An 18,455-nucleotide genomic window follows, 5' to 3' on the forward strand; every position below is an offset into this window, starting at 1 on the left:
ATCATCTCTCACAAAACACCACCTACTCCAGACAGACATTCGGCCCCTCTCTCTCTCTCTCTCTCTCTTTCTGTCAGAGTCTTCATATTAAAAGGAGCGAGCGTAGGCGGCCGAGATCGCCAAACCCCGCAGCTCTTTCCTTCGTTCTATCTTTTCCCGTCTTTCCATGGATGAAGAAACGAAGCAGAAGATGGAGGAGAGGCTGCTGGCCAGGAGGGAGGAGGGAGAGCGCAAGAGCGATGGCATCACGTGGGGAGGAGTGACGGAGGAGGTGAAGAGGGTGGGGAGCATAGCGGCGCCGATGGTGGTGGTCACGTCGTCGCAGTACTTCCTCCAGTTGGTCTGCGTCATGATGGTCGGCCACCTCGGCGAGCTCTCCCTCTCCAGCACCGCCATCGCCATCTCCCTCGCCGGCGTCTCCGGCTTCAGCCTCCTCGTTCGTACCCTTTCTCTCTCTCTCTCTCCCTCTCCCTCTCTCTCCCCTCCCTTCACGTTTTTGACTCTTTGTTTTGGATTATTTTACCGTGGTCCAATATTTCTTACCGGACGAGCGATTTTAACATCAACCCATGATCAGTGACTACTTGTTTGAATTACACGTGTGCCATCTGTTTCCATATGATCAATCATATGCTTCCTTATGCTCTCAACAATGCTGCACTTCAGCTAAACTTAAATTTCATGTAGCAGACTCAGCGATTTTTTCACTTTCATTCTTTTCGAACAAATGAACTCCACGAGCCATGATGATAATAGCGACAACATGTGTGTCAGAGGCTCAATCTCGATGATGATTCCGCTGATATCGATGTAATCAGTTTGCTCGAAACCACGCACGACCCTTTGAAGCATCTGCCTGGGCCAGTTGAATCTGTGAGGTTGGATCTTTGAGGTTCCCGAGGGCATCATTGGCACATGACTGGTGCTGAATAGTCCAAGATGGCGGCTAGTTTAGTAATACTTTCTTCTTGACGATGGCTTGACTTGGCCCGCTTAAGTGGTCTATGTCGTATTAGAAACGGTGGAAAAGTTAATAATGAATTAACCCGAGTTGGTGAGTATTGGAAAAAAGCATAGGGACATGCTCTTCAACAGTGTGTTAGATACAGGGATTTGATTTTGATGGGACGAAATCACATTATTGATGTTTGAAGTAAGTGAGTGGTATTCATTTTACCAACAATAATTTTTTAACATTATATTATCAATCAATTTAGTATTAGCGTGAACTCATGTGCTTTCTCAATGGGTTCCTAGAGTTGTACATGTAACAGTACTGAAATTAGCTTGTTACATTCGGTGCTCTTCTGTCGGTTAAGAAGCTCGTGTTATATCTTCAAAACACACAACACGTAGTCATTCTAGGAATATGAGAGTCCAGAAAAAGCTCTTTGTGCTATTTAGAAAACTGATCAACGATGATGATGGACTGCATGTTGACGAAAAAACTGGCAATTCCGTCCATTTTGGTTGCTTTTATGGGACATATGTTCATACTAGTCTGTCTGAACGAATTTTGATCTACGGCTGCATGGGAGATATAAATTGATTCATTTATCAAAAAGAAGAATCTACTTCAACCGATATGCCCTTAGGCACGGCCATACATAACATAGAAATCACATCAGATGGCTAAACTTCTTAGTTCATGATTCTGCAACAACAGCTTGGCATGGCCACTGCCCTGGAAACGCTGTGCGGACAAGCCTACGGAGCTCAACAATACCAGAAGCTTGGAACACAAACATACACGGCGATCTTCTCTATGACCTTAGTGTGTGTCCCGCTTTCTTTTCTCTGGTTCAACATGGGCAAACTCCTCCTGTTGATGGGCCAAGACCCGCTGATCTCACGTGAGGCGGGTAGGTTCATAGTGTGGCTTGTCCCTGCGCTCTTGGCATATGCGGCGCTCCAGCCACTGGTCCGTTACTTCCAGACCCAGAGCCTCACCACTCCGATGCTCATAGGCTCCAGTGCCACGCTCTGCTTACATGTGCCTCTCTGTTGGGTCCTCGTGTTCAAGTCTGGACTACATAACCTTGGAGCCGCATTGGCATTGGGAATTTCTTATTGGTTGAATGTGACATTTCTCGTGCTGTACATGACGTTCTCTAGTGCGTGCCAGAAGACACGTGCACCGGTGTCAATGGAGATATTCCGAGGCATTCAGGAGTTCTTCCGTTTCGCTGTTCCATCAGCTGTCATGATATGGTAACTTATGTTCATCCCCAAGGGCTACTTCTGTGCGATATTCTTTGTTTTCTAGTAGCAGTGCATGTGTATATGCTGTTTATATTGAAGGATGACTGACGCTAGGTCTAGTAAGACTACCCTATGTATTTTGTATACTAGCAGTAACGGAAGTGATGGATAGTAAATGGGTTTTGAATGTGACCCACTTGTTTCACTTGAAGTCTACCACATCACTTCATGTATCCATTTATTATACCGCTAGACGTACACCTAGCGTTAGTCTTGCATTCCTCTTGATTGGAAAATGAACTTAACTAATCTTTTTTGTTTTACCGTTTGAGATATTTTCTGTTGATGGAGTTTCTTTCTGTGTACTCGTTTGGATGGATCGTAGCCTTGAATGGTGGTCATTTGAGCTGCTCATCCTGCTTTCTGGGCTTCTACCGAATCCACAGCTTGAAACTTCAGTTCTCTCTGTGTGGTATGTCCTGTCTTTCATGTTACATTTATCATGACTTGACCAACATCTGATTTTAGAGCTGTGTATCAATCTCGTGTCGTAATTCACTGTTCTTGTTTAATCTCATGGATAGTCTCGGGACAATATCAACACTTTACGCAATACCATTTGCAATTGGAGCTGCTGGAAGGTTTGTAAACTCTTCATTTAGCCTTTTGGGGCATGTTGGACTGACCCCCATAGTACCATTGGAGTGTTCTAACAACACCCTCACTCTTTTTCGCTGCCTTTGTTCAATAACAGCACGAGAGTGTCCAATGAATTGGGAGCAGGAAACGCGCAGGCAGCTCGTGTAGCGGTCTATGCAGTATCGCTTATAGCAATCACTGAAACAAGCATTATGAGCGCAGTCTTATTTGCAACCCATAAAGTCTTCGGTTACGCCTTCAGCAACGAAAAGGAAGTTGTGGACTACGTTACAAAGATGTCTCCTCTTGTTTGCCTGTCCGTCATTGTAGACAGCTTACAAGGTGTCCTTTCAGGTATCACTCGATCTCTCTGTATCAATGGAGAAAACTTTGTCCAGATTTGATCTCGATAGACCCAACCATGGAACTGTGATTTAGGAACAAGGAAGCCTACACTAGATAATTCGATCACCTCCTCAATCGATTATAATGCAATGTTTTTTTTTTCCCTCTCTCGTGATGATGTTTGACTCGATCAGGTATTGCGAGAGGATGCGGATGGCAACACATTGGAGCTTATGTGAACCTGGGGGCATTCTATCTGTGTGGAATTCCAGTTGCTGCAACATTGGGATTTTGGGTGGGATTGAGAGGAGTGGGACTTTGGATAGGGATTCAAGTGGGTGCTATTGTGCAGACATCGTTGCTCTCAATTGTGACCTGTTGCACAAATTGGGAAAAGCTGGTAATTTTATTTTATCCTCTACTACTCAAATCAACAACATGCCTTGCGGATGACTTCTTAGCAGCTATACCTTCATAAAACTAGACGAGGAGGAGTTTGGGACATCCCCAGATCCTCTTTCTAGCCACGGTGCAATGGTCACAAGTTATACATGGCTTTTCATTGGAAGTGCAATCAAGTTTTTCCTGTCATCAATTCTTCAATTTTTCCTTAGTGGCAACCTTTAGAAAATTTCCTTGCTGTCTTGCAAGGACTTGATTGCATGATTCAATAAGATTTAGAAACTAATTGTGCTCAACTGAAAGATTTAGATCAGTCATGGATTTGTTCATGTTAGTTGATCTTGTCGTCAGAAAATGTTTTAATGTAATTATGAAGTATTCATTGAACTAGGTATCAATTCGTGTTGATGTATAAAGTTGTGCCATGTTATGTTTTGTCGATTGCAAGTTTCTCTTGATAATTCCCGCTGTACTCGGCTCCGCATTCACCTATGATCTTATCAATTTCCAGTCGAAGGAATTAAGCTGGTGCTAAACGTGCTTTTGATGTTGCAGGCAAGCAAAGCAAGGGAGAGAATATTTGGCGGAAGCTGTCCAGCCGATAATGGATCGATTATCTGAGCTCAAGCAGACTTGCAACTGAGAGAATGATCATATTGCAATTCACAAGCTCTCCAGTTTGCTCTTGATTTCAGTGATATCCCGTTCATAGATTGCATTGAATCACAGGGGGCATCTGCAGACGTACGCAATTTTCTCTCAAATTCATTGAACAAGGTCACCATATCCGCACAAATGTCCAACCCCTGAACATCAGCCAGCATTCAATAATCACAAAGCATCAGTCATATGTGAACATCTGTCATTCAAATAAGAGTGAGGGTAATTTCATTGCCCTGCCCGAAATGGATAATGCTCATCATATCAAGTCATTAGGCAGGTTGTATCTCGATTCTTGGTCACTTCAGATGCCGTTTCATATTTGGTGAACTAAACAAATAAATCTAGATATTTTACTCGAGTGATGTTGTTAGCTATCATCGTTTTTATATTTATCGTGTTGCAGCAAAGAACCCTTTTTGGGGGATATCTTCAAATTGAGTGCTTAACCATCTCTTTGAAGGGGAAAAAAATGCGGGATTTATCCTAAACTTTAGCAGCATCGAAAATAAATTAAGATCCAAAGCTAATAAATGCTTCTTACCTATACGTAGCTACCGACGATAAGTAGTCTTTAGCCAGATATCACCAAGAAACCCAGAGGGTCCTCACTTAAGTAGCATCGATACTGACATGCGATGCGCAACCCGCGACACAACACGATACGACACGCCGACATGTCGTTTCTAAAAAAATAAAGAATTTCGATACGTTGGGATATATTATATATTAAATGTGTTTTTATATATACATAATAAATTATCATTTTTATTATTATTTCAATCAAATTAATATGAATTAAAACCACCGGCCGTGGTGGCTCGCTAGGTAGGCTCTTGCGGGTGTTGAAGCTTCGCAACGAAGTTGCGGGGAGGCTGGCAGACCATTAGGTGTATTACGCGTGGCGCCCGGTGGTGGGTCCACAGGCCAGTGTCGCGCAGGCATTTACGTGGCGGGGCCAAAACGGCAGTACTTCTGGCAAAAAAATTAATATGAATTAAATTCATAAACAAATAAATAAATAAATAAATAAATAAACCCTAGAATGAATATACACTCAAAACATTAATCCGTCATTTATTAATATCATTCGTTATTTCAACTTGACAAATTCAACTATATTTCAATGATTCATAAAACTTGGAGAAAAAAATAAGCAATTCATATTCTTGACTCGCATGTTTAATATGTTGGAAGAGGAGAAAAAAAATTAAAAGGGTGAATTGTGTATCATGGGAAGTGGGAGTCAGAAGAGAAGAGAAGATTGGGTTTTTCTTATTTTTCCATTTATTATTTTTATTATTATGTTTTATTTTTCACATATATATTTTTTCCTCTCATTTATTGAATTTTTAAAATTGATCTCGATATCGGAATCATATGTCGAAAACTCATACGTCGGAATTTTTGACTCGAGTGTCGGAGAGTATCGAGAAAGTTGCCAGGGTGTCGGATTTTCCGACGTGTATTAACAGAGTGTCGAGTGTCGGACACGACCAAAGTCTTCGATACGATAGAGGCTCTTGAAGAGTGTCGATGCTTCATAGGTCTCACAATGTGCTCGAGATTATTTCTTCCTTCTTCGTTCGTGCAAAGTCACTTCCGCTCTGAAAGTACAAAAGGAGCCAAACTGCAAAAGTTCTACTTCTCCTCTCAGACACTATACATCGAATCAAATTGGTCCCAGCAATTTTTCTTGATATATTCTTTGGCACGCGTGGCACCCGACATGCCGTGCTTCGTTTTGCATTATATAAAGCTCAAATATTCCAAGGCTCATAGGGCATCCCATGCACCGATTAAATTTAATCTTTTCATATGCATGGATAGTCCCGATTTAAAGTAGTTTGCATGATTTAATAAGAAAGAGCACATCAGTGCTGGCATAATGGCGGTCCCTATACCTTTTATGTACAATCATATTCGATGAAATGCTATAATATGATTTTGCGACTTGTTATGGTGTTCGTGTCGTGTTGCCAAGCAATAGGGATGGCGAGTAGGTGGTGGCACTTCTTGTCTCTACTCGCCAGTGCCATCAAGAGATTCTAACATGCAGTCTCTCTCTCTCTCTCTCTTCTCATTCAAAATATGATTCGATGGATCGAATCTAATGAGATTGATTATCAGTTGGATGGGGGATGGAGAAGATGTTTCATGCACGGCTTCACGAATCCTGACAGAAAACATTTATCTCCTCGTCACTCGTGAGAGCTCAGCTCCTGTCGGTATGCTGCTTTGCGACAGCTCCTCGCTGCTGTCTCATCAGGCCTTTTGTTTTATTATTATTTCTTTTGATTTCCTCGTCCTCTGTCTTTTCCTTCAGAAGCTAAACATATAAAATGCAATTATTGGCATTATGAGTGAAAAAACAATCAACTGTTGATATTTGTCTCCTGTAACCTGCGAACTCCTTGTTTAATTGTGGATAAAATATGAGCACAGATATAAAATAATATATAGAGGACAGCGAAATACTTTTGAATAATAGTATGGCGTGCATCGTTTGCACTGCTCATTTGTTGTATAGCAAGTTGAAGTAGTCATGTCAAAATTCAAATGACAAAACCAACTTTGGTACGCAGGATTTGAAGAGAATTGCTTAGTCACCACTAGCATCTGATGTGGTCATTACATAATCCCATGTCTTTTCATTGATAAAAAAAGAAAACCTTGCACAACAAGTCTTGAAAACCATCAAACATTGTTCGAGAGTTTTGTAATTGCGATCCATGGAATCATGTTAATTTATGACTTTGACATGACATTTGTGGGTGCCACACTTATTCTAATCGAGTCTATAACTTTGAATTTATTTAATAATGTTCCTGTACTTGCACAATTTCTAATTGAATTCCTCCGATGCCAAATCCATGGAATGTGATGTCTTACGCAAATACAACTTTTCTCATGCAAATGTTCACATTGGCTAAACTTTATCTATCTATGTCGGCTAAAATTTTCCGGACAAGTCTAGGTGACAATCTGTATATATTATCGCATCATATTTTGGTTTTGTCTAGTCATGTCACCCAAGTTCGATGGATTTAGTGTCAAAATGACTCGATCAGAAAATTTATGAAAATATAAAGATATGATTAGACAAATTTGAAGTATGAGGACTTGATTAGATAAATTGTGACAGTAAAGAAACGAAAAGTCGAATTTTCTGCAAGAAAAAATAGTTATTGCTAGAAGCATGGGATGAATATTTCATTCCCCCAGCAGTTCATGTTCTCTAACAGTGTAAATCTTAATTATCAATTCATTGGGCAGCAAAAGCACCTTCCTATTCCACATTTCCCACGCAAAAACATCTAATATCAAAGCCAAATTATCAATTCACTGGGCAGCAAAACCCCTTTTCTTGCTTCCATTTTGAAAACTATGTCCACAAAGAAGACAATGATTCCTACCAATAATAGATAGTGACCGGCGATAAGTAGTCTTATAGCCGGATTATCGCCCAAGAAACCCAAAGGGGCCCTCACGATGTGCTCAAGATTCCTTTCTCCTCCTTTGTTCGTGCAAGCACTTTTCGCACTAAAAGTTAGAAGGAACCGAAATGCAAAAGCTCTACGTCTCCTCTCGGATTCTGTACAGCGAAATAAACTGGTCCCAGGAATTTTTCTTTTCGCTTACTGGTCGACATGCGTTATACGTACCCCTTTATCTTTTATATAATTCAGTGATACGAGTACAAAGGCCTAACTATTCGGAAGCTCGTGAAACACTCCATGCACCGATTAAGTTTAGGTCTTTAGCCTTCGTAGATAATCCTATTCGACAGCAGTTCGCTTTCAGTTTGCGACTTGTACAACGTTAATGTATTTTTCATGATAACGTGTTAAAACGTTGCACGGCAAACCGAGTGGGATTTAGAAGTGCCGGTCTTATACGGGCGCGCATTGTAGCCCCACGTACGAGGAGGCGGTCCCAACGGCGAGGGGGTGTCGTATACTAATTTGCTACCACCACTCGCTGCTGATTCATTAGGATTTGACGTATCATCATTTGTTTTTTTGTCCTCTTCCTTTGTCTTTTCCTTCATATGTTCATATTTTTCTTCTCTAGTCTGCAAACACTGTTTAAATGTGGATAAAATATCTGCACACAAAATATGTGAATCGAATCGAATCAGCATTGTTCTTCAAAGTTAATTGTTTATGGTGCATTTGAGAATCCCAAAGTCCCGCGTCCAAAATATTGCAGGTGCTTGGCAAATTTTTTTGAAATTCCATTCCGCAAAGGCCAGCCTTATCAAGGCTGAAAGCCCAAGCCAAGTCCTAAGCTACCTTGGGCTTTCTGCTTTCTTAACATGCCTTCAACTAGGGTTAGTACTTTCAAAATGATTGTAGAACGATGCGGCCTGTGCAGTCAATGTTGTAATGACCAAGCTGAGAAACAGAGGGAAACAACAAGCGGCCAATACAGCTAGCTTTGTGGATGAAATAGTAACTCGATGGCTTTTCCTTAGATGAAAGGGCTCTATAGACTATGTGACAACATTACAGTCTGACATTGGTTATTGGACGTAACAAACTATGTTGAAATCGACGTTGACATGAGGATATTAGGACTTATTGGGAAAAAAAAACACAAGAAGCAAGATGAGCTCCCAATGAGCACATGGTTGTGTAGTGGGTGCACTTTAGGATCGAAGTAGATACAAAAAGGCAATGAATTGAATGGGAGAGTTTTTTTAATTTAATTTGATGTATGATGACGAAAATTACATAAATCTATTTATATGTTTCATGAAATGACTATGTAAGGTAAGGTATATCATTAGATATTTGTGTAATCTTTAAATATACAAAAAATCAAGAAAAGTATCTAATATTCTCTAATATAGAAAAATATCCTAAAGTATTATCCTAATTATCTCTAACAACCTATGTTATTAAAGTCACATAAATTCCTAAGACAATCAAAGTTTTTAATTCTCCCGGTATTCAAGTTTTGAAAAGGATTCCTCACTCCCCGAACTTTGGAACGCATGGCGTTGTAATTACGTCATTCGAAATTTTCTTTTTATTAGTGAAAAGGAAAAGTTTGCACAACAAGTCTTGAAATTCATGAAACATTTTGGTCGAAAATAATAATAATCAGGAAACAATGTTCAAAAGCTCGTAAATGCGACGCGCCGATTTGCGTTTATATATGACCTTGGCAATGATATTATAGGCGCCACTGACCAAATGAAATCATTCGTCTGTAGTACCATCGGATGAAGTCAAGACCCCCATCATGCAAAAAGCTATTTTGGTCAACAAGAAAATCATGGGAGCTATTGAAAGATCAATGTCTAGCTAAGCGCTTAAGATAAAGAACATAGAGAGGAAGAGAGAGAGAGAGAGTGAGGGAGAGACACGTGACGCATTGGCATATGGAAGTGGGCGAGCGTCTGTTGGCGAGCGGCGGGAGAGAGAGAGGAGGCGGCGGCAATGGCGACGGCGACGGCGTCGGCGTCTCCGCCTTGAGCTCGGGGTGGAAGACATTGAAGGAGGAGACGAAGAGGATGGGGTACATGGCAGGGCCGATGGTGGCCGTCAACCTGTCGCAGTACTTCCTGCAGATCGTATCGGTGATGATGGTGGGTCACCTCGGCGAGCTCTCTCTCTCCAGCACCGCCATCGCCATCTCCTTCTGCGCCGTCACCGGCTTCAGTCCACTCGTACCTCTCTCTCTCTCTCTCACTGTGCATATCTGATATCAATATCCATGCCTGTGTGTGAGCTTACAGAACAGGATTTGTTATTTTCGTTCACCAAGTTTTGTATGCTTATATGCCTTGGATGCTTATACATGTCGCGTGTTACTTGTTGACGCAGTTTGGAATGTCGAGTGCCCTCGAAACTCTTTGCGGGCAAGCGTATGGAGCTGAGCAATACCAGAAATTCAGCATCCAAATCCACACCGGTATTTTCTGTCTTGTCCTAGTCTGTCTCCCCTTGTCGCTCGTGTGGATCTTCATGGGAAAGCTGCTGGTTCTCATGGGCCAAGATCCGGAGATCTCCCTAGAGGCCGGTAGATTCGCCACCTGCCTCATTCCCGCGCTCTTCGCTTACGGGACTCTCCAGCCTCTGGTCCGGTACTTTCAGACTCAGAGCCTTGTCTTCCCTCTGCTCGTGAGCTCTCTCGTCACGATAATTTTCCACCTAGCGCTCTGCTGGACTCTGGTTTTCCACTCCAGCTTCCGCAACCTCGGAGCGGCGATAGCCATAGGCCTGTCCTATTGGTTGAATGTGATTCTGCTCGCATTGTACATGAAGTATTCCCCCGATTGCGCAAAGACGAAGACGCGTGTGCGGATCTCCATGGAGCTGTTCCCAGGAGTGAGAGAGTTCTTCAGCTTCGCTGTCCCTTCTGCTGTCATGATTTGGTGGGGACTCTCTAGCTTTTGTCTTAGCTTTAAGTTTTCCTGTTTCAGAAGGGTTTGAGTTGGATTGCTAGTCTCCGAGACGTTACACCAAATGATGCATTTTCGTCCTAATGATTTCAGCCTCCAATGGTGGTCGTTCGAGTTTCTGACGATGCTCTCCGGGCTTCTCCCCAACCCGAAGCTTGAAACTTCAGTCCTATCTGTGTGGTATGGCCTTAGGCTTTCGCGTGTGAATTCTTCCTGGTTTTGCTTGCATGCTCAAAACTTTTAGTATCTTTCTTCCGAAGGGAAGAAGATTGCAGACTGATTGATTTCAACTTCTCAATCCTCGGCAGCTTGGCGGTGCTTACGACGCTCTATGCGATCCCAGATGGACTTGGGGCGGCAGTAAGGTTTGCACCTACAAACTCGCACGTACATGTTACCCATGTATGCACATACGCCTAATTGTTATTGTCCGATTTTCTTCGACTTCTCTACTAAAACACAAGTGTGTGATCGTAGCACACGGGTTTCAAATGAACTAGGCGCAGGGAATCCACAGGCAGCTCGTTGCGCTGTTAGAGTTGCCATGCTGATTACAGTGTCGGGGGTTGCTGTGATAAGCACAGTCCTGTTCATCACCCGCCACTCATTCGGCTACATATTCAGCAACGAGGAAGAGGTGGTCCATTATGTTGAATCCATGGCTCCTCTTTTGTGCCTATCTGTGATACTCGACAACTTACAAGGAGTCCTTTCAGGTTCATTCCTTAGAAAATTGGATCAAACAAGAGTTAGCGGCGATCTCATTTGATTTCTTCTTATTTCTTTTCTGGTTCTGTCCCAGGTGTGGCCAGAGGATGTGGTTGGCAGGACATTGGAGCTTACATTAACCTTGGGGCATATTACGTCTGCGGGATTCCTGTTGCTGCAACGTTGGGTTTCTATGCACACTTGAGAGGAAAGGGGCTTTGGATCGGAATTCAGATTGGTTCTTTCGTTCAGACTGCTCTGCTCATCATTGTCACGACTTGCACGGATTGGGACAAGCAGGTACTTGCTTGCTTCTAGGTTGAATCTTGCGAAAGCCAAAACGAGTACACTTTGTTATCGATTGCTAGGAAGCAATGAGGATTGAAGAGGATTCATCATCTTGAAATCATCGTTTCGACTCTTTAAGTTAAACCAAGATCCTCAGCTTCCGGCCACTAGTCTTCTTAACGATTCTAATAGGAAAGAACTAGATGTGCGTGATTTCGTCGGACAATTTTATCGATATATTAACAACCGCTGTGTTCCTTGTTTCTCCATTTTCTGATACTGCAGGCAGACAGGGCAAGGGACAGAATATTTCGTGGAAGATCTCAGAAAAACAATGCCCTGGAGTGAGCAAGAAAAGAGTTTCTTAGGAAGAAATTCATGCTCAAATCGATTCTTTCCCCCTAGGCTAGTGGCTGACGTTTGCTAATAAAAAGTGAACACTGCTTTTAAATTGCTCAAATCGATTCTTTCCCACCGCACGATGTGAAGCTACTTTCATAAGAAATAAAATGGGCAACCTCTCTTTTTCTCCCCCTTGTCAGCACGGCCAACAAGCAGTTTCTATTGACAGCATTGCAGCTGCATTAATAACAGAAGTATATGCTCCTTTCCATGAAAGTGGTCAACTATAAAGTACTATATTGCTGCCTTTGCTAAGGCTACTTTGGAGAAATGCAAAGATTTGCAAAAAATGATTGATTTGAAAATATATATATTTTTTTTATAAAATGATTATTTCTATTGTTTACACAAATAAATGAAAGAAAAATATTATCATCATTCATTAAAATGTTTAAATATGAATTGTTATCGATAATGAAAACATTTTTATTGACAATTCAAGCGATAAAAGCAATTATTTAAGGAAAATATTTTCTAAATCTTTCATTTTTCTTGAAACAAACACATTCTAAATGAGTGATGTGCTCCCGTAAAGTGAGTTAGGCCGGATCCTCAGCATAAAGAAAAAAAAACATTCTAAATGAGAGAACTTTTTCAAAATGCAAATATTGTTTGTAAAATGTAAGGAAAATTGGTTTAGATGCTAAAAACTACACTTGTAAAGGAAAGTGTAAAGGACTGATGCTGTTTCAAAACATCGTGTGATGAGCATATTTTCGGAGTTTCAAAAGTCCAGTGAGGTCAAAGTTGGAAAAAAAAATACATTAGCATTCTGAAAATGCTAAAACTCAAAGCTTCCATGGAGTTATCATGGACTAAGGGGTTTTGGAAATACGATGATTCCCAAAGCTTTTCCAAATTTTTTTAAACGGCTGACTTTTACCCAAGGTCCTTTAGAGACCAAAAGGCCTTAGGAGGCATCATTCAATGCTTTCGCTATTAAATGGAGATGGAAGGATATAGGTGATGCACCAATGATCTCAATTTGCTCCCTGGACCCTTTCTTTGCATCCACAACAAAAAATATTTATAGAGAAGTCAATACGCTAGGTAAGTGCAGAAGGGCTTTCAATGAATTGGTTGATGTCCTGCGCAAACTTGAAAAATAATTACAAATGGTTAAGTAAAAATTACACCAACAACAGCACGACTGGTTGTGCAAAATGTTGAGAATTCTTATTGATCGAGAAATTGAAGATGTGTTCAAGGAAGAAGCGTGATGGACTGCATAGGTTAGAAGGAAAATTTGAAAGAGCAGAAGCTTTGGCGTTTATGTTAGCAACAAATTCTTGTGATAAGCGATAGAAGCTTTTGGACAGGAGTAAAGAGACAATGACTGAAGAGCAAATGTATTGAAATTGCTCCACTATAAACGGGAAACGTTATCCCGCTATCACTAGTGTAAAAGAATACAAAACCCTCGGACGAGAAGACCGATCAGTAGATTTGTACATAAATGCTTCACTACCAGCTATTTTCAAGCACATCCTTTGGGGTAGTCTCAGGCGCCGAGCGCACTCTGATTTACACACCAGTAAAGTTGTGAGCACATACAGTTCACCGCCCTATGAGCTTAACCGCCCATGCGCCACCCAAGTAGAGGCCAAGAAGAGGTCCTGCCAGCAGCATTTGAGTAAGAGGATCTGTTGATGGTGTCAACACAGCAGCAGCTACGACCGCGCCTACAACTACGTATCTCCAAATGGACAGCATTTGGTCTCCTGTTACTAGACCAACTTGTCCCAGAAGGAGCTGTATTACTGGAACCTGAAGGACAAGTAAAAATATCAGGAGTTGAACAAAGCTGTAGAAATGACTGAGCGTGGCAGAAACTGGAACCACAAATTTCACTCTTTAGTCGAATGAAATCATATGTGCCTTTCATAAAGAATATCTCATCATTGAAAGGAAAGATTCCATGACCAATATCTAGTATCGATTTTCTTTACTATTCAGCTTTCAAGGAATGTGCATACACTAGTACAGGTTATGGTCGATGTCTAATTCACATTCTCTAGCACACAATACCACAATTATTGACTAATCTTATAAGTTGAACAGGGAAATGGACAACATGAAGGATGAAACTCAAGTAGAGCTGCTTTCTAATAATTTGTTGTCTCAATCATGTCAAATGAAATCATTGCCAGAAACCCTTGGCCAAAGATGATTTTCCTTCATGATATTTCACACTTTTTCTGATCAAGTCTATAGACTTTTAATTTGTCTAATAAAGTCGTGCTACTCTTACAAACTTTCTAATCAAGCCCCTTTGACATTAAATCTGGCTAAATCAACTGATGTAGCCCTCTAATGTGGACAAAACTTTTCCAATGTGCATGTCCATGTGGGCATCCACATTTGCTAAATTTTACACACATCATACTCTGATGTTGTCTATATTGGCTAAATTTTTCCACACATGTCCATGTGAGCATCCGCATGTTTTGTGCGTATCATACCTTGGTATCGCCTCAACAGTCATGTCAACTGAATTGGATCGAATAAAGTGTTGTATAAACTTGATTAGAAAAATTAGTGAAAGTAGAAGGACTTGATTAGATAAAGCATGAAAATTCGAGGACAAAAAAGTAGAAATTTTCCAAAAACACAAGACAAATTGCTAGAAGCATGGGATGATGTTTTCATTCATCCAGTATTTCATTCTCTCTAACATTGGAGGAAGCCCATGCATAAACATCAACTACAAAACCTAATTATCAATTCATTCAGCAGAAAAAACTCCTTCCTATTCCATCTTTCCCATCCAAAAAAATCAACTGTTAAATCCTAATTATCAATTCACTGGGCAGCAGTTCCTTGTTTCCATTTTGAAAGCAACAGTTTTGTTTCATAAAATTTTCAGAAAAACACCCAAAAGATCATTAGAAATCTCCATGGTTAACTCCACACTCAGCCATGTAAAAGTCCACATGAAGCAAATTTTAGGGAGACCAAAGAAAGCAATGAACTCATATCATTATATGAACTTGCAAACTAAAGTTTTACCTGGAAAGATAGACCGGTGCTGAACATGAGCACTAGCACAAACTCAAAGTATTGATCAATGGACCACAGTGACTCAACGGCCCCTTCCGCATAACTCACAAAGAAATTCAAGGCTGCTGGAGTAAGAACTAGGTAGGAGAATACAATGCCAGCATAGAAAAGTACAGAAGACCCTAAAACAATAGGCCCAAGGAACCTTCTTTCTGCTTTCGTTAGACCTGGAAGAACAAACGCTATAATCTCATAGAGAATAACAGGGCTTCCTAGAAGAAGACCACAGTATCCAGAAACCTGCAGTATGAAATAAAATACTTAAATCATAACAGCACACCATTCATCATATACAGGTCACCCAACCATGGTTTGATCAAGGGATAAAAAAATGTGAATTGGATCACACAATTAGGCAAATACGCCACACATGCTAAATATCAACTCTTCTAGTGCTTACGCAACTTGATAATATGAAAGAGCTCAGGCATATTTTGTTTTTGTTAGAAGTTGCCAACTCAGGTCTCACAATCTGTTGATTCAGACAACAGAGCAACAGGAATCCACCTCATTGGCAGGTTCATGTAATAAATAATGTTGTTGTGCAAGCAGACCTAGCAAACATGATCTGCCTAGCAATGAACTAGTACAACCATGTCTGAAAGTATAAAATCTGATATTCTAGTCATGAAATCCACATTGTTGATGGAATCACTTGACTTGAACAGAAGATACATGGATATCGACTCACCCACTGTGTAAGTGTGTGCGCATAAGAGAGAGAGAGAGAGAGGTACCTTCAAAGTTGTAAAGAAGAATTCACCAGGAGCCAGCTGCAGAAATCTAACACCTTGTGTTTTAACGGGAGCTTCCAGAATCACTACTAACTCTTTAGAGAAAGCAAAGCATCCCAAAATAGCAGCACCAACTGCCATAACAGACACAAATAGTCGTTGTCTCAGCTCTTCAAGATGATCAAATATACTCATTTCCTTGTCATCGGGAAGGAGCTCTTTATCAGGATACAGAAGATCATAAAGGGGACTTCTTCCATCATCTTGGTTAAAGGCCTCGATAGTCTCTTGCCTCAAGGTATCAGCCTCACCTGCATCATCCACTAATGCGATGTCAGCTTACACTTTTACAGCAGATGTAACTTAGACAAGCACATTATTTCCATGACTCAAATGTATGGCTGTGATAACATATAAACTGCAGTTGAATATTAGAATAGGAGAAAAATAGTAAAGATTTAGCCTGCATATACCGGCTCTAACTAAGAAGAAACATGTTTTCAGCGACAGACAATGCAGATGGAAAGTGCAAATTGGTTGTTGCATGGCTGCAACAGCATAATTCTTTTTCCGGTGATAGGTTTGATCGAACAGAGGTGAATTTGTGCAACAGAAAGGAAAAAGGAAAAAAAAAAAAAAAAAAAGAATAAGAAGGAAAGATGTGTTTAACACAGCTAAAAGCTAAAATCACTTCAAATCAAACATACTCATCCATGTTGCATATACACATCACAAAGGAATCAAAAGACATAGCAACCCCAAACAGACACTAAGATAACAGAGTGATTGCCAGCAAAGTGGGAAGCACTCAGAGTACAAAGAATACAATGCGTTTAGTGTTAGATTATACATAAGAAGAACCTCTCGAGCTGGTGCCCTATAGGACAACACAAAATTTCACCAAAGATGTAGCACAGAAATAAGCGTTTCAGGAACAACCTCTAAAGTCGGTGCCTGATATGACAACACCATTTGACCAAACATATAGCACAGAAATCAATCTGATCATCCTCTAGGTTGATGCTGCAACTATTTAAGCTCTTCAAATATTACAAGAGGTACTTAAGCTTGAAAAGTCATACGCTAGAAGAGATCATCCACAATCGTACAACTAGTTACAGGAAAAACAAGAACTAAATGCGGCCATAGAAGCGCCAATGTCCCAAGTGACATCAAACCCGATTCACCATTTCCTTCATGCGACTTCTCGGGCATACGAAAATCACAAATTGATTCCTGATCTGGACACTTCTCCATTAGTATCCCTCAACAAGAACCATCAAATCCAATACCAATAATTCCCAATTCATTACCACCTCCGAACCAAGGACACCCAATCTTTCACCAGCCAAAAAGGAGCACAATTCACCAACTTGCGAACGCATCACATGGAACAAAACAATATTTTTAAATTAAAAAGATAAAAGCGATTGAATTCAGCAATTTACCAGGTCTATCCTCCACGGCGGAGCCAACGCTGCCGCTAGTGCCCAGCTCGGGTTGCTTATTCCCGCCATCACCGTCCTCGAAGGCAAAGCAGACAGCTTCTTCACGGAAACCCCCGCGACTCCTCAGACCGCTCCAAGCCAATCTCAATCTCGTCCTCCTCGAGCTGCCGAAGCGGAGCGAGCTCAGGCCCCGGCCGGGGCCGCTCCTTCTCGCGGAATTAAGAGGGCTGAAGCAGCAGCTGCCGAGCTGCAAATGAGGGACGAGAGCGGCGGCGCTCGTGCTCCCCATCTTCCGGACTTCGATTCCAGAGCAAGCAATTGTATCTCTCTCTCTCTCTCTTCTCTCTCGCGAAGAAGAAGGAAAAATCTGAAGGCTGCGTGTTGGAACGGTTGGCTGAGAAACGGGTTTGGACAAATCCTGCAATTGTAATCAAAGTTACTTTTGTTGGCTACTGTTATTTCCTTAAAATGGAGATGATGAGAACAATTTTCTCAGATGATCATTTTGTTTTTCACAGGACAACACTCCATTTCACACAAGCTATGTGATCTCGACTATTTTTTACGTATCCTTCTCACCATAAATTACAATCCCGTAAAAAAAAAAATAATAATAATAAAGACCATATCAGATAGTAGTACAGATACTACTTAATTGATCTTAATTTATTTTTATCATTCGTTATTTTCATCACTTATAGTACTTTTCTTGTTCTATATTATTATAAATCTTTTGTTCACAAGGCGTAATTCCCATTTTGTCATTATCATTTCTAATGCATTTGTTGGGCAAACTTGTTCGCCTCTTATAATAATTTGCTCGTTACATAATATTATTATCTATCTTTTATATACAAGACATAATTCCCATTTTGGAATCATAAGTTTTGTGGGTCCTATGGTTTGTAATATTCCATAAAAACATGGTAACTTGCCTAAGTAAATAATAAATTTCTTTTCCCATTATTTGGAAATTACCTATGAATATTACTTTCCTTTCTTCACTATAGTGATTTATCGGTAATGTATGATTTCGTGACTTCTGTTTAGAGGGTGTAATTTCTCTTAGGTGGTCATAAGTTCTCTTAGTACTGTGATTCATAATTATCCCCAAAAGTAATGATCTTCCCAAGTTGATGGTTAACTTCTTTTGTG

General features: G+C 40.8%; 3 protein-coding genes across 5 annotated transcripts; 2 read left to right on the top strand and 1 right to left on the bottom strand.

Moving 5' to 3' along the window:
- On the top strand, positions 1–4,609 carry LOC104433171 (protein DETOXIFICATION 12). Its single transcript, XM_010045838.3, has 7 exons — positions 1–436; positions 1,667–2,211; positions 2,588–2,674; positions 2,787–2,843; positions 2,957–3,195; positions 3,381–3,586; positions 4,144–4,609. Exons 1-7 carry the CDS (start codon positions 167–169, stop codon positions 4,207–4,209), a joined length of 1,470 nt encoding a protein of 489 aa, XP_010044140.2. The 5' UTR covers positions 1–166; the 3' UTR covers positions 4,210–4,609.
- A 4,833-nt stretch (positions 4,610–9,442) lies between these two features.
- LOC104433170 (protein DETOXIFICATION 14) lies at positions 9,443–12,189 on the top strand. 2 transcript variants are annotated; one of them, XM_039304308.1, is made up of 7 exons: positions 9,443–9,925; positions 10,083–10,633; positions 10,754–10,840; positions 10,921–11,025; positions 11,138–11,376; positions 11,463–11,668; positions 11,942–12,189. In XM_039304308.1, the coding sequence occupies exons 1-7, from the start codon at positions 9,638–9,640 to the stop codon at positions 12,002–12,004; spliced, it is 1,539 nt and encodes a 512-aa protein (XP_039160242.1). In that variant the 5' UTR covers positions 9,443–9,637; the 3' UTR covers positions 12,005–12,189. The 2 variants fall into 2 exon arrangements, with proteins under 2 accessions (XP_039160242.1, XP_010044137.2); XM_010045835.3 differs by having other exon boundaries at positions 10,969–11,025.
- A 1,144-nt stretch (positions 12,190–13,333) lies between these two features.
- LOC104433169 (sec-independent protein translocase protein TATC, chloroplastic) lies at positions 13,334–17,678 on the bottom strand. Of its 2 annotated transcripts, none has more exons than XM_010045833.3 (4): positions 17,301–17,678; positions 15,856–16,175; positions 15,068–15,358; positions 13,334–13,825 (listed from the first exon to the last, which is right to left on the bottom strand). In XM_010045833.3, exons 1-4 carry the CDS (start codon positions 17,587–17,589, stop codon positions 13,616–13,618), a joined length of 1,110 nt encoding a protein of 369 aa, XP_010044135.2. In that variant the 5' UTR covers positions 17,590–17,678; the 3' UTR covers positions 13,334–13,615. The 2 variants fall into 2 exon arrangements, with proteins under 2 accessions (XP_010044135.2, XP_010044136.2); XM_010045834.3 differs by having other exon boundaries at positions 15,856–16,163; positions 17,301–17,677.
- Positions 17,679–18,455: the final 777 nt, after the last annotated feature.

The sequence above is a fragment of the Eucalyptus grandis genome, chromosome 2 (assembly GCF_016545825.1).
Source record: "Eucalyptus grandis isolate ANBG69807.140 chromosome 2, ASM1654582v1, whole genome shotgun sequence".
In the NCBI taxonomy this organism is placed as follows: Eukaryota; Viridiplantae; Streptophyta; class Magnoliopsida; order Myrtales; family Myrtaceae; genus Eucalyptus; species Eucalyptus grandis.

What these genes read in the sequence shown, in the direction of transcription:
- LOC104433171 (XM_010045838.3), top strand. Translation starts at nt 167, where the DNA reads ATGGATGAAGAAACGAAGCAGAAGATGGAGGAGAGGCTGCTGGCCAGG. An exon ending in GCAATTGGAGCTGCTGGAAG is followed by an intron (nt 2,844 to 2,956) that starts GTTTGTAAACTC and finishes GTTCAATAACAG; the next exon opens with CACGAGAGTGTCCAATGAAT. An exon ending in GCACAAATTGGGAAAAGCTG is followed by an intron (nt 3,587 to 4,143) that starts GTAATTTTATTT and finishes TTGATGTTGCAG; the next exon opens with GCAAGCAAAGCAAGGGAGAG.
- LOC104433170 (XM_039304308.1), top strand. Translation starts at nt 9,638, where the DNA reads ATGGAAGTGGGCGAGCGTCTGTTGGCGAGCGGCGGGAGAGAGAGAGGA. An exon ending in TCACCGGCTTCAGTCCACTC is followed by an intron (nt 9,926 to 10,082) that starts GTACCTCTCTCT and finishes TTGTTGACGCAG; the next exon opens with TTTGGAATGTCGAGTGCCCT. An exon ending in GCACGGATTGGGACAAGCAG is followed by an intron (nt 11,669 to 11,941) that starts GTACTTGCTTGC and finishes CTGATACTGCAG; the next exon opens with GCAGACAGGGCAAGGGACAG.
- LOC104433169 (XM_010045833.3), bottom strand. Translation starts at nt 17,589, where the DNA reads ATGGGGAGCACGAGCGCCGCCGCTCTCGTCCCTCATTTGCAGCTCGGC. An exon ending in TCTTCTTTACAACTTTGAAG is followed by an intron (nt 15,359 to 15,855) that starts GTACCTCTCTCT and finishes TTCATACTGCAG; the next exon opens with GTTTCTGGATACTGTGGTCT. An exon ending in GCACCGGTCTATCTTTCCAG is followed by an intron (nt 13,826 to 15,067) that starts GTAAAACTTTAG and finishes CTTGTCCTTCAG; the next exon opens with GTTCCAGTAATACAGCTCCT.